Source organism: Oncorhynchus tshawytscha, linkage group LG25 (assembly GCF_018296145.1).
Source record: "Oncorhynchus tshawytscha isolate Ot180627B linkage group LG25, Otsh_v2.0, whole genome shotgun sequence".
NCBI classification, from domain to species: domain Eukaryota; kingdom Metazoa; phylum Chordata; class Actinopteri; order Salmoniformes; family Salmonidae; genus Oncorhynchus; species Oncorhynchus tshawytscha.
The window spans coordinates 25,890,530-25,904,619 of record NC_056453.1 but is presented as its reverse complement, the minus strand read 5'-3'; the positions used below and the strand labels follow the sequence as shown (position 1 = coordinate 25,904,619).

The 14,090-nt window shown below is 40.0% G+C and overlaps 1 protein-coding gene across 1 annotated transcript; it reads right to left on the bottom strand.

The window, feature by feature from the left end:
* Positions 1 to 171: 171 nt before the first annotated feature.
* sgca (sarcoglycan, alpha) lies at positions 172 to 12,661 on the bottom strand. Its single transcript, XM_024388106.2, has 11 exons — positions 12,542 to 12,661; positions 12,034 to 12,162; positions 9,851 to 9,999; positions 7,091 to 7,160; positions 4,612 to 4,810; positions 2,851 to 3,019; positions 2,260 to 2,468; positions 2,100 to 2,126; positions 1,741 to 1,920; positions 907 to 933; positions 172 to 787 (listed from the first exon to the last, which is right to left on the bottom strand). Exons 1-11 carry the CDS (start codon positions 12,576 to 12,578, stop codon positions 781 to 783), a joined length of 1,203 nt encoding a protein of 400 aa, XP_024243874.1. The 5' UTR covers positions 12,579 to 12,661; the 3' UTR covers positions 172 to 780.
* Positions 12,662 to 14,090: the final 1,429 nt, after the last annotated feature.

Genomic DNA, 14,090 nt, shown 5'->3' with positions numbered 1-14,090 from the left:
TTATTGTGTTCCTAATTTGCTTCTCTTTGATAGTATTATGGTAAGTACTGGGCATGTCTTGGCAGCACTCCTCTGAATAAGCAATCAATGGACCAATGTTGTTAAATGGAAATGACATAATTATTACACAGACTATTTGGTGATGGCGCTGACCATTAAAACAATAATAAAGATGGTTAGGGGTTTTATTAAGGAAAAACATTCAATATATTAATTCTACCTCTACATGTAGGCTATATATCTACCAAGGATTTTGTTTTCAAAAATACATAATGCACTCCATTAGTCCAAACCTATGGCAGAATTAATTAAATCCACTAATGCATAAAAATGTTTAACACAAGTTCAGAGGTTACAGTCACTCAACACTCACTCCTACAGAAAACTCACATGATTTCACTATAAATTTCACATGTGAAATCATATTTAAACTGTGTTTTTGGAACACTTCACGTGATCACGTTTTCACATGTTTAACTTTATGTTATCACATGTTACTTTACATGTCATATTTTATCACATTGACTTCACATACATGACATTTGATCACATGAAAACATGTGGTTTTTTTGGAACACTTCAAACATTCACATGTGAAATTCATGTGGTTATTCCATAAGGGGAGTCACTCCAAAGTATTTGTAATCAAAGTATAATGTGATCAAGAAAGAGGATAAAGAAATTATAATGTGAAGAGAAAACATCTCAAACCCTACAGCAAACCAGCAGCAAACCCATAATACATTCAGTGGGAGTACAGTATGTCCTGTTTGGATGGCTTCATTTCCTGTTGGAACAAAAACAATATTGTAAAAAATAATCCATGTATGTATTTCCTAATCGTTCTTTTCTTGTTGTTGTACAGTTCTACTCATTTATTCAGACACATTTATTTGACTGTGTTACCTGGGTAGTGTGTCAGTGTTGATTTCCCTGCAAAAACAGATGAAGAATTGAACGTTATGGTTGAAATTAATAGCAATGATTGTGCTTTTGTTTTGTTTACTAAACAGCCTATTGCTAGTTTAATTAAAGTAATAATGTGTATATAACATACATGTGTTGAATAAAATAAAAAGTAAATTGTATGTTGCAATATTAACCATCAACCCCAATATTAACCACCTTTATGCCTGATTTGAAATTTACTGGTTCACTTTGAAGTTGCTCCACTAGGTGATGGTATAAGTTACACCAAATATCATAATCCAAGTGGAATACATTTTTATTTAACTAGGCAAGTCAGTTAAGAACAAATTCTTATTTACAATGACAGCCTAGGAACAGTGGGTTAACTGGTTAACAGGGGCAGAATGACAGATGTTTACCTTGCCAGCCATCCCGAATCTCTCTCTCTCTCTCTCTCTCTCTCTCTCTCTCTCTCTCTCTCTCTCTCTCTCTCTCTCTCTCTCTCTCTCTCTCTCTCTCTCTCTCTCTCTCTCTCTCTCTCTCTCTCTCTCTCTCTCTCTCTCTCTCTCTCTCTCTCTCTCTCTCTCTCTCTCTCTCTCTCTCTCTCTCTCTCTCTCTCTCTCTCTCTCTCTCTCTCTCTCTCTCTCTCTCTCTCTCTCTCTCTCTCTCTCTCTCTCTCAATACCTATGGCAACAAACAAGTTGGCTAAAGCACAGACCAACTACACCAGGCTAGGATTGAGTAGTAACAGTAGACTACTCACTGCTGGGCCACCAGGTTGAGCTACTGCAGTGAACAATCTACTAATAGTAGTGACAGTAGACTACTCACTGCTGGGCCAGGATGAGGGGGATGCTGGGGCTGTCAGTCTGGAACGGTGGGGCCGTCTCCCCGGTGCGAGCGTTGAACATGGACAGGGTGGAGAGGGGAGGAGGGACCCCACGACACCCAGCCATGCTCCGCAGCTCACTGGTGTTACCATGGATGGTGTGGTGGTGGTAGAGCTGGATACTAAAGGAACAGACAGAGGGTAGGAAGGTTTATATACATTAGTCAAGTGTGGGGGTCATACTAAGCTTATCCTTGGCAATTATCATTGTCCATCTTCCTTAATCTCCTTGATGGTGTGATGTAATACATCTTCAGTCTCATGTAGTGGGTTTAGATATGTGGAATGGAAGGTTACGTACTCTGGTGTCTTTCCATCTCTTCTCTCACTGCAAATAAAAACAAAACATGTTATGTAACAACTATGAATAGGAATACAAAGTTGCCAAACAGTAAAGATATTTCATAATTGAAGGTTGCTAGGTTTTCAGCCAATCTCAGTGGAGTACAAAAGAAACATACACTCCCTCTCGTCTGCAGCACATGATGTAGGCCAGTAGGAGACACAGGATGATGGCCAGAGCCAGGGGGACGATCACAGTCACAATGTAGTCTGGCAGGAAGTCTCTGGGAGGGGGGGACTCAGGTGGGTCATAGACCCCCCCAGCATCCAGGATACCTGGGCCCATGGTGGGGGCAGGAGGGGGGATCACTGGTCTGGACAGATCAATCTATGTACAGTAGACACAGGGATGGCAGAGGAGGACACATATTTAGGAGGGAGGGAATATAAGGTGATGACCGTGTTGATATGCTATTTAATGTTATTTAAATGATTAAAACGCTTGTTCCCACCAATCTACACCTTGAAAATGAATAGCAAAAAACATGTTGGCAATGCTTGTGTGTGAGGCAGATTTACCATTAAATGCAGCTCTGGCTTTGGATGTGTGTAGATTAGCTCACTCTACAAAAATTTGACATAATACCTGCAGGTGATTCATTTCATTATTCATTCATATAAATGTCACTGTTAGTAATGTTATGTTTTCCCCCAAAGTAATCTAATGATAAAAAATGATGTTTTGGATATACCAGTGCTTGTGGACTCACCAGTGTGGACTTGCACCAGGTGACACAGTTGCCTGGGTAGGAGCAGACCTTGCAGTCCCCAGGGATCTTGGCCCTGCCCCCGGCCTCACACTGTCTCCTATGTTCAGCAGTCTGGAGCCTCAACAAGCACTCAGAGAAGTACTGGTCTGAACCCACCTTCACATACACCCTGGGACCCAATGCATGACACTGGCTTAGTTAACAATGGCTGTACTGTACCTACTGTATATTCTGAAATGTATCATGTGCTGAAAACGTCAATAAAATATTCCCTTGATTTAAATTTCAGTTTGAGTTTGACCTCTTTCATCCCCCCCCAAAATGTTTTGATACTGAAAATGCTGAATGTTTTCTGATCATTAAATCTTCACGTTGCATGATTTGACGATTTTTGTTCAGATACACTACTGTTCAAAAGTTTGGGGTGACTTATAAATGTCCATGTTTTTGAAAGAAAATCACATTTTTGTCCATTAAAATAACATGAAATTGATCAGACATACAGTGTAGACGTTATTAATGTTGAAATTGACTATTGTGCTGGAAACTGCAGATTTTTTATGGAATATTTACATAGGTGTACAGAGGCCCATTATCAGCAACCATCACTCCTGTGTTCCAATGGCACATTATGTTAGCTAATCCAAGTTTATAATTTTAAAAGGCTACTTGATCATTAGAAACCCCTTTTGCAATTACGTTAGCACAGCTGAAAACTGTTTTCCTGATTAAAGAAGCAATAAAACTGACCTTCTTTAGGCTAGTTGAGTATCAGAAGCATCAGCATTTGTGGCTTCGATCACAGGCGCAAAATGGCCAGAAACAAAGACTTTCTTCTGAAACTCGTCAGTCTATTCCTGTTCTGAGAAATTAAGGCTACTCCATTTGAGATTTTGCAAAGAAACTGAAGATCTCGTACAACGCTGTGTACTACTCCCTTTACAGAACTGCGCAAACGGGTTCTAACCAGAATAGAAAGAGGAGTGGGAGGCCCCGGGACACAACTGAGCAAGAGAACAAGTACATTAGAGTGTCTAGTTTGAGAAACAGACGCATCACAAGTCCTCAACTGGCAGCTTCATTAAATAGCACCCACAAAACACCAGTCTCAACGTCAACAGTGAAGAGTTGACTCTGGGATGCTGGCCTTCTAGGCAGAGTTGCAAAGAAAAAGCCATATCTCAGACCTGCCAATAAAAGAAAAGATTAAGATGGGCAAATGAACACAGACACTGGACAGAGGAACTCTGCCAAGCAGGTCAGAATCCCGGAGTCGTCTCTTCACTGTTGACGTTGAGACTGGTGTTTTGTGGGTACTATTTAATGAAGCAGCCAGTTGAAGACTTGTGAGGTGTGTTTTTCTTAAAATGATCAACTAGTTTAGCTAACACAACGTGCCATTGAAACACAGGAGTGATGGTTGCTGATAATGGGCCTCTGTACACCTATGTAGATGTTCCATTAAAAATCAGCTGTTTCCAGCTACAATAGTAATTTACAACATTAACAATGTCTACACCGTATTTCTGATCAATTTGATGTTAATTTAATTAACAAAAAATGTGCTTTTCTTTAAAAAACAAGAACATTTCTAAGTGACCCCAAACTTTTCAACAGTAGTGTACATGTACACTACAAGGCCTAGTTGGGGAATGAATAGTGTGAATTCATAGTGCACTTCTCCTTCTGGTCTGGGATGCTCTCTGTTGAAAGTTAGTATAGGTGACAGTTAGCGACAGTTGAAATGTGACACTTCTTTACCCTTCGTAGTGTCCAGCCAGAGGCAGAGGGACACGGCCACCTCGGTCCAACGCAGACGTGATGTTGACAAAGTCCAGCCTGTCTGTCTTCCACATCCTCATCATATCCTGCCTGATCTCTTCCTGAACTGTAGAGGGCAGCACCTTCTCAATCTCCCTCAGTGGGATGAAGAACTCAGCCTGGTAGGGCATTCTCTTTGCTGAAAGAAAGGCCAATGGGAGAAACAAATAAACCAGTATTCACTGCTGTCACTGTGTGTATCTGAAATGGCACCCAATTCATTACTTTTGATCAGGCCTCATAGGGCTCTGCTCAAAGGTAGTGTGCACTATATCGGTCATTCTACAGAACTCGTGTAAATTGGGGGTTGGAAAAAAAATCACATTTGTGTCCTATTTCTCCCAAACTTTAAGCACATATGTCTTCTAACATATGACAGATAGACATATCTACACACTGTTTGTATTGAATATTTGAAATATTTACCTGAATTCCTTACCATCCCACTAAATGTGTCACTACTGAAACATAGTGTAAAAGTTGCCGTAAAGGGAGAACCATACACAGTAGTGATCATTTTGATTAACCTTCTATTACAGATTCATTTTAGACATCTTATTTGCATACCAAATTAAGAAACTTGTTAGTTGATATAATTAATTAGATGCATAAGTAATTCAGTTTTAAAATGTTTAAATTTACCTATCTTTATTTTGGCAAAATAACAGGCGTTTTGGTGTCAAATGCCAATCATAAAGTTAAATACAGGGCTCTAGATGGGACTAACTCGTTTTGGTATAGGCATTGAGGGCTTCCACCATTTAAAAGTAGTCAACTGGGTGGGGATTCCTATGGGTTGGGAGGGATCAGCTTATGATCAGCGCGCATTGTCTTCTTCAAATTGGGTTGCTTATGGTTTGTAAAGCAAAGACTATCCAGGAGCCAATACCAATATTTATACAAAGACATTGGTCCCAAGATCCAGACCCAGTGAGTTGAGACCATGACAACTTATAGACGGAATAGATCAAGAGTCCATGGGCCCTTTTTCAATTGTAATACACTCAAGTAGAGTAAACTTGAGTACAGTACAGTACAGCACAGTACAGCACAGTACAGTAGAACATGGGACATTAGGGTACAGTAGAGTAGGTTACAGTACAGTAGATTACAGTACAGTACAATATAGTAGAGCACAGTGCAGTATAGTACAGTAGAGTAGGTTACAGTCCAGTACAATACAGTAGAGAACATGAGAGCCCAGTAGAGTGCAGTACAGTAGAGTACAGTAGAGCTCAGTAGTGTACAGGGCAGCATAGTACAGTAGAGCACAGTACAGTAGAGCATTATAGACATCTGTGTTTTGCCAAAAATAAGTCAATGTGTGGGCTTTTGGGTGGTTGGAGCCCAATGCTGGCTATGCATCTCAATACTCTACACTTTTTCCTGAAGTGTGCACTTGTCCACATGGTGGTCCTCTGTAGCTCTGTTGGTAGAGTATAGCGCATACAACTTTAAATTGGCGATAGCCTCAATGGTGCTGCCCGTGCTGTCATAGACTCCATAATGGCACAGATACAACGATATATATATATCTATAGTGTGAATTGTTTCGGTTGTGATCGTTTCGGTTTGGAGAGTTTTTGACTGATTTTGGACTTTGAAGAAGTCCCATAGCTAACATATCGTTCATTTGGACAGATGTACATCCCAGCAAACATATACTTTAGTCCCAAAACCATACTTTACATATTTCCAACTTGCTCACAAATTCTCTCCAAAATGCTTGCAGTCAGACTACTGTGGCCATAGTGGAGAGGGGTGCAATCCCATCACCTGATATGTGTAGGGTTTTAAGGGACATTCATTCGAAAGTCTTTCAAAGTGTGTTTCTGTAGTGACGTCAAAACTAGGGACAGCATTTTTCAGAGAAATATATTTTTTAAAACTAAACCACAGGAGCCTGCTGAGGAGAGAACTGCTCATAATAATGTCTAGAACGGAGCAAATGGAATGACATCAAACACCTGGAAACCATGTGTTTGGTACCATTCCACCCAATCCACTCCAGTCAATAACACAAGCCCACACCAACCTCGTGTGAAATAAACCAAACAAATAATTAGATCAGTATCTTTCAATGTAATAACAGAACAACTAAATATGTTCTATTGAAATAATAGTGTTAAAAAAGAATAATCATGAATTGCTTTATTTTCAAACATGGGTTTGGGACAGCCACCTCTCAATAGATATAGGTGTATAAACAATGAATTTAAATTATATCAGTTGAACAATATATATCAGTTGTTATTGCCGAAGTTTGGATACATTGTTTGGGGCGGGACAGCAATTTACACCACTTCTGTAGAATCACTCATATAGAGTGAAAAAGTAGTGCCATTTTGGATGTTTAGACTCGATAGTATGATGTAATATATTATCTCCCAGAACTGTTCTCCCATCACAGAATACATACCTGGAGGGTCAATCGTTATGATCAGTCTGTCTCTGAATGTGTCATAGCTCCGTTTGTTAGTCACTGTGATCTGAAATGGAAAGAGAAACAGTGAGATGTTAAAGGATGGCCGGGATGTCTTAACACCCCGGCCATCCTACAATCTAAGCTTGATGCCCTCAATCTCACACAAATGATCAATGAATCTACCAGGTACAACCTCAAATCTGTAAACACAGGCACCCTCATAGATATCATCCTAACCAACCTGCCCTCCAAATACACCTCTGCTGTTTTCAACCAACATCTCAGCGAATCACTGCCTCATTGCTTACGTCTGTAATGGGTCTGCGGTCAAATGACCACCCTTCATCACTGTTAAACGCTCCCTAAAACACTTCAGCGAGCAGGCCTTTCTAATCGACTTGGCCCGGGTATCCTGGAAGTATATTGACCTCATTCCGTCAGTAGAGGATGTCTGGTTATTCTTTAAAAGTGCTTTCCTCACAATCTTAAATAAGCATGCCCCATTCAAAAAATGTAGAACCAGGAACAGATATAGCCTGTGGTTCACTCCAGACCAGACTGCCCTTGACCAGCACAAAACATCCTGTGGCGTATGGCATTAGCATCGAATTAGCCTCACGATATGCAACTTTTCAGGAAAGTTAGGAACCAATATACACAGGTTAGGAAAGCAAAGGCTAGCTTTATCAAACAGAAATTTGCATCCTGCAGCACAAACTCCAAAAAGTTTGGGGACACTGTAAAGTCCATGGAGAATAAGAGCACCTCATCCCAGCTGCCCGCTGCACTGAGGCTAGGAAACACTGTCACCCCGATAAATCCACAATAATTGAGAATTTCAAGAAGCATTATTCTACAGCTGGCCATGCTTTCTATCTTGCCACCCCTACCCTGGCCACCCCAACAGCCCTGCACCCCCCACAGCAACTTGCCCAAGCCTCCTCCATTTCTCCTTCACCCAAATCCAGATAGCTGATGTTCTGAAAGAGCTGCAAAATCTGGACCCCTACAAATCAGCAGGGCTAGAGAATCTGGACCCTCTCTTTCTAAAATGATCAGCTGAAATTGTTGCAACCCCTATTACTAGCCTGTTCAAGCTCTCCTTCGTATCGTCTGAGATCCTCAAAGATTGGAAAGCTGCTGCGGTCATCCCCCTCTCAAATGACTGCCTCGCCTGGTTCACCAACTATTTCTCAGACAGAGTTCAGTGTGTCAAATCGGAGGGCCTGTTGTCCGGACCTCTGGCAGCCTCTATGGGGGTGCCACAGGGTTAAATTCTTGGGCCGACTCTTTTCTCTGTATACATCAATGATGTTGCTCTTGCTGCTGGTGAATCTCTTATCCACCTCTACGTAGACAATACTTCTGGCACTTCTTTGGACACTGTGTTAACTAACCTCCAGATGAGCTTCAATGCCATAGAACTCTCCTTCCATGGCCTCCAACTACTCTTAAATGCAAGTAAAACTAAATGCATGCTCTTCAATCAATCTCTGCCTTCACCTACCCATCCGTCCAGCATCACTACTCTGGACGGTTCTGACTTAGAATACAAATACCTAGGTGTCTGGCTAGACTGTAAACACTCCTTCCAGACTCACATTAAGCATCTCCAATCCAAAATTAAATCTAGAATCGGCTTCCTATTTCGCAACAAAGCATCCTTCACTCATGCTGCCAAACATACCCTCGTAAAACTGACTATCCTGCCAATCCTTGACTTTGGCGATGTCAATTACAAAATAGCCTCCAACACTCTACTCAGCAAATTGGATGAAGTCTATCACAGTCCCATCCGTTTTGTCACCAAAGACCCATATATTACCCACCACTGCGACCTGTATGCTCTCGTTGGCTTGCCCTCGCTTCATATTCGTCGCCAAACCCACTGGCTCCAGGTCATCTATAAGTCTTTGCTAGGTAAAGCCCCGCCTTATCTCAGCTCACTGGTCACCATAACAGCACCCACCCATAGCACGTGCTCCAGCAGGTATATTTCACTGGTCATCCCCAAAGCCAATTCCTATTTTGGCCGCCTTTCCTTCCAGTTCTCTGCTGCCAATGACTGAAGCAAATTGCAAAAATCACTGAAGCTGGAGACTCATTTCTCCCTCACTAACTTTAAGCACCAGCTGTCAGAGCAGCTCACAGATCACTGCACATGTCCATAGCTCATCTGTAAATATCCCATCCAACTACCTCATCCCCATACTGTTATTTTTTTTCTTCTCCTTTGTACCTCAGTATCTTTACTTGCACATTCATCTTCTGCACATCTATCACTCCCGTGTTTAATTTGCTAAATTGTAATTATTCGCCACATTGACTTTATGTTTGCTTATTCCATGTGTAACTCTGTGTTGTTGTTTGTGTTGCACTGCTTTGCTTTATCTTGGCCAGGTTGCAGTTGTAAATGAGAACTTGTTCTCAACTAGCCTACCTGGTTAAATAAAGGGGAAATAAAAAATATCTTATCCTTTGACCATTACAAGCTACATACTGTGCCCAGAAATATCCTTCACATTCATGCTTCAAATATGTTTAACATTTTTCAATGCAGAATCATACATATTTCAACCGAGAGAAGTTATAAACTAGATCCTCATGACAGTGTGACTGAGTCCCAAATGGTACTCTTATCCCCAATCTGGTTCTGGTCAAAAGTAGTGCACTATGTAGGGAATAGGGTGCTATTTGGGACGTAATCTGTGTGTATCTCAGAGAACCCCTAGTTGATGAGTCTGCTCTGTGTACCTCTATCATACTCTTTCCCTGGGCCAGTGGGGTGCCGTAGAGGAAGCCGTTATCATAGTGGTGCCTCTGGGTAAATCGAAGCCAGCCAGGCAGGTCCGGGAAGGACTGCATGTTGCACTTAAACAGCATGGGATCATTGTAGACCCGCCCTGATTTTCAGAATGGGAGAGAAGAGAGAAGCATTATGGTTGTTGGTTGTATATCATTTGAACCTTACCGACACCTACCTCATGATACCCGCTGATTTGTTGTATGAATGTCAGTTGGGACATAACAATACACGTATGGAAGCTTTAAGTGTAAAGATATGAAGAAATTACAATAAACAACCAACATTTATATCTATTCATTGGGAAGGCTTTACATTGTTAGACTATTGCTATAAGTAATGACAAGCTTCAACCCACTGGGCACGAACTGGTTAAATCAATGTTGTTTCGACTTCATTTGTCAACGTATTGTGACGTGTCAGTTTACGTGGAAAATACATTAGATTTTTTTTTAAAGGTTATGAACTGTGGTTTTGAGTTTCAAATTTCAACCACAGGATTATGTCATCATGGTAATCATTTTTCTAAATAGACAAACCTTGTATAAAATATGTTGAATTTGTACCTTTGAAACCATGTCAGATCTTCAACTTAATATCCACTATAAGAATACAATAGGCTGGACAGCACCTCCTACTGGAGAGTTGATCTATCTACAGTTATCCCTCCAGTCTCACACCCAGGGTTTTAACAACACCCAACCCTGCTTAGCTTTGATCTTTTTCAATGACTGTCACCAATGTGCTATCATGGAAACAATTGTTGAACAATATCCACTTCATAGATTCACTGTTGATATCGAAGTCATTCCAAAGTGTAGGTTCAACAGAGCAAATGAAATTAAACCAAACCTTATCAGTCGTATATCATCAAAGATGCTATTTAGGCCCATATCATTTGGGAAGTCATCAACAGCTGTTATTTCAATTCAACCCAGGATTCAACTAAAAATATACAATACATACTGTATAGGCCAAGGGCTTCAAGCTTTGGTTGATTTCAAATAGAATCTACATGTTAATAATAAATACGTTCGATTCAAGTCTCCATCTCAACCAAAAATAAAAGTGCAATAATAGGATTAGATCAAATCAAGCTGTATTTAAAGTATATGTAAAGTTTGACTTGATTTAGTCCTGTTCTTTCATTTGTAGACAAACTGGATTTAAAACCAGTCTCAGTGGCACAGATGGAGCTGTCCAAGTAGAAGACACATCTCCTTTAAAACTTGATATTTGTTTGCGTTGGCAACCAAACACAACTCCATATAACTTTTGCAATACAGTAAATAGTCTTTTAACTTCTCGGCAAGTTAACAAATTATTTTCTGGATTCAGGTCTCCATCTCATCCAAAAATAGAAGGTAAAGAATGGGATTAAGCCAGTGGCTCAGATGGAACTTTACAAGCAGTAGATACATCTCCTTTAAATGTTGATATTTGGTTATGTTGTCAACCAAACACAATTCAATATTACCTTTGGAAGACAGTAAAATCCCCTAATGTTAAGGCTATCTTACAAACTAATGTAACAGTATATACCCAACCTTAAAATAAGTAACACAACCATGGACATATTTTGAGGATACAGTAACAATAAATGTCTTCACATTTTCAGGGTCGCAGGTTTGTGGAAATCTTCACAATTGCTCTATTAATCTGCACAGAATCTCAAACAGAATTGATCCCTTGTACCATTCTTTAATGTAGTCTCAACTAACTGTAATCCAGGTCATTTCATTGTGCTATTATTAGATCAAGCACAGTGAAAACACATTAAACTTGTTGTATTAAATAAACAAAATACCTGACATTGTATTCCCATTTGAACTTTATAGTGTGCTTTTAAATGGTTGAAAGCACGATGATAACACAATTAGGTGACAATTAACCAAGAATATGACTTTTTATTCCATTGGAATTTGGTTATGCTTTTCGATGGTTGAAAACATAATAACAAATTGGAATTCAACAAACTTCTGGCAGTCTTTTTGAGTGGGTGAAAATAGGTTGGAATCTCATTGATTAATGTACATGTATCTACCAAGTATTACCCACGTTGAAATGACGTGGTGTGCCCAGTGGAAAGTTAAACTGTACACTAAGAGGTGACTTACTGAAATCTCAGCCTTACCATAGTGTTTCAGGAAGGGTTCAAATTCATTCTGGAAGGCCTCTCTCTGCAGCTCGAACACAAACAGCTGTCCCACAGGGGTATAAGCCTTGATGTCTGCCTTGACCACTAGTACACTGGTCACACACACTGCGTACATGTAGATAGGAGCACAAGTACCAAAGGATATCACTATTGGATATGGCAAAGTTACATGAGGTTAGAAATAGCATGAAACTTGGACAGTGAACTGATTTGCACTTAAACACCATGTAACACCAGTACGCAGCATAGCTGTTAAAACTATATTTTCTGTAATTTCACATGATGTCATATAACTTCAAAATTGTATATATACTGGCAGCACAATATGACTCCTCTTGTTAGACACCTACTTTATTTAATCACTGGTAAGTTCTCTAAAACATACATTATATTAGCTATAGAAGAAGTGATCTTTGTCAATAATAAAACCGCTTGTCAATGTTGTCATATTCACTATTATAAAGTAACAAATACTTAACCTTGCCTGTTAAAATAAATCTCCAGCCTGTCCAGTCTGCCATCTTGTTTTGAGCTGTGATTGACAGGGCCAAGAGGAGAGGAGGGCTAGGTCACTCCCAGTCAGGCAGGCACTTCAGGGCTATTTCTGACCCACACACTATACAGTAATAACTTCCTGAAGTGTGTGTGTGAGTACATGTGTGTGTGTTTGTCTGTCTGAATGTGTGTGTGTGTGTGTGTGCCTGCATGTCTGTAGGTTTGAGGTATAATAAAAACACTAGCCGTGTAGTCTGCCTTCCCTGTCTAACTGTGTCCCCTAGTCTTCCACCCCTCCTATACAATGGTAGAAAAAACTATACTGAACAAAAATATAAATGCAACATACAACAATTTGATTGATTTTACTGAGTTCAAGTTCATAAGAAAAAAACAACCAATTTTTAAAAATTCATTAGCCCCTAATCTATGGATTTCACATGACTGTTTCACATGACTGTTTCACATGACTGTTTCACATGACTGTTTCACATGACTGTTACACATGACTGTTTCACATGACTGTTACACATGACTGTTTCACATGACTGTTACACATGACTGTTTCACATGACTGTTTCACATGACTGTTACACATGACTGTTACACATGACTGTTTCACATGACTGTTTCACATGACTGTTACACATGACTGTTTCACATGACTGTTTCACATGACTGTTTCACATGACTGTTACACATGACTGTTTCACATGACTGTTTCACATGACTGTTACACATGACTGTTTCACATGACTGTTACACATGACTCACAGACACACAAAATGAGCCACACAATGGGCCTCAGGATCCGGTTGTGAGGCTGGTTGGACGTACTGTCAAATTCTCTAAAACGAAGTTGGAGGCGGCTTATGGTTGAGAAATTATCATTAAATTCTCTGGCAACAGCTCTGGTGGACAGTCTCGCAGTCAACATGCCAATTGCACGCTCCCTCACAACTTGAGACATCTGTGGCATTGTGTTGTGTGACAAAACTGCACCTTCTAGAGTGGCCTTTTATTGTCCCCAGCATAAGGTGCACGTGTGTAATGACCATGCTGTTTAATCAGCTTCTTGATATGCCGCACCTGTCAGGTGGATGGATTATCTTGGAAAAGGAGAAATGCTCACTATCAGGGATGTAAACAAATGTGTGCACAAAATTTGAGAGAAATAAGCTTTTTGTGCGTATGGAAAATGTCTGGGATCTTTTCTTTCAGTTCATGAAACATGGGAACAACACTTTACATGTTGCGTTTATATTTTTGTTCAGTGAAGATTGCCATTAATCATATTCAATCAATCCTCCTAATTATCTGGCAATTGTTATTCCACAAAATATATTTGGGGAGAAAATGAATAAAAAATAAAACAAATAAAAGCTATGAAATAGATTAGTCACTCTACTGTTTAATTTCTACTACTGAAACACCCCTTAAAATGTATCTTCTATGTTCTCTAAAAATGTCATTGCTGGTTGATGGGCCTTTCCATATTATTCACACTGATATCACTGACTTTCCAGTGGCTTTCGTGA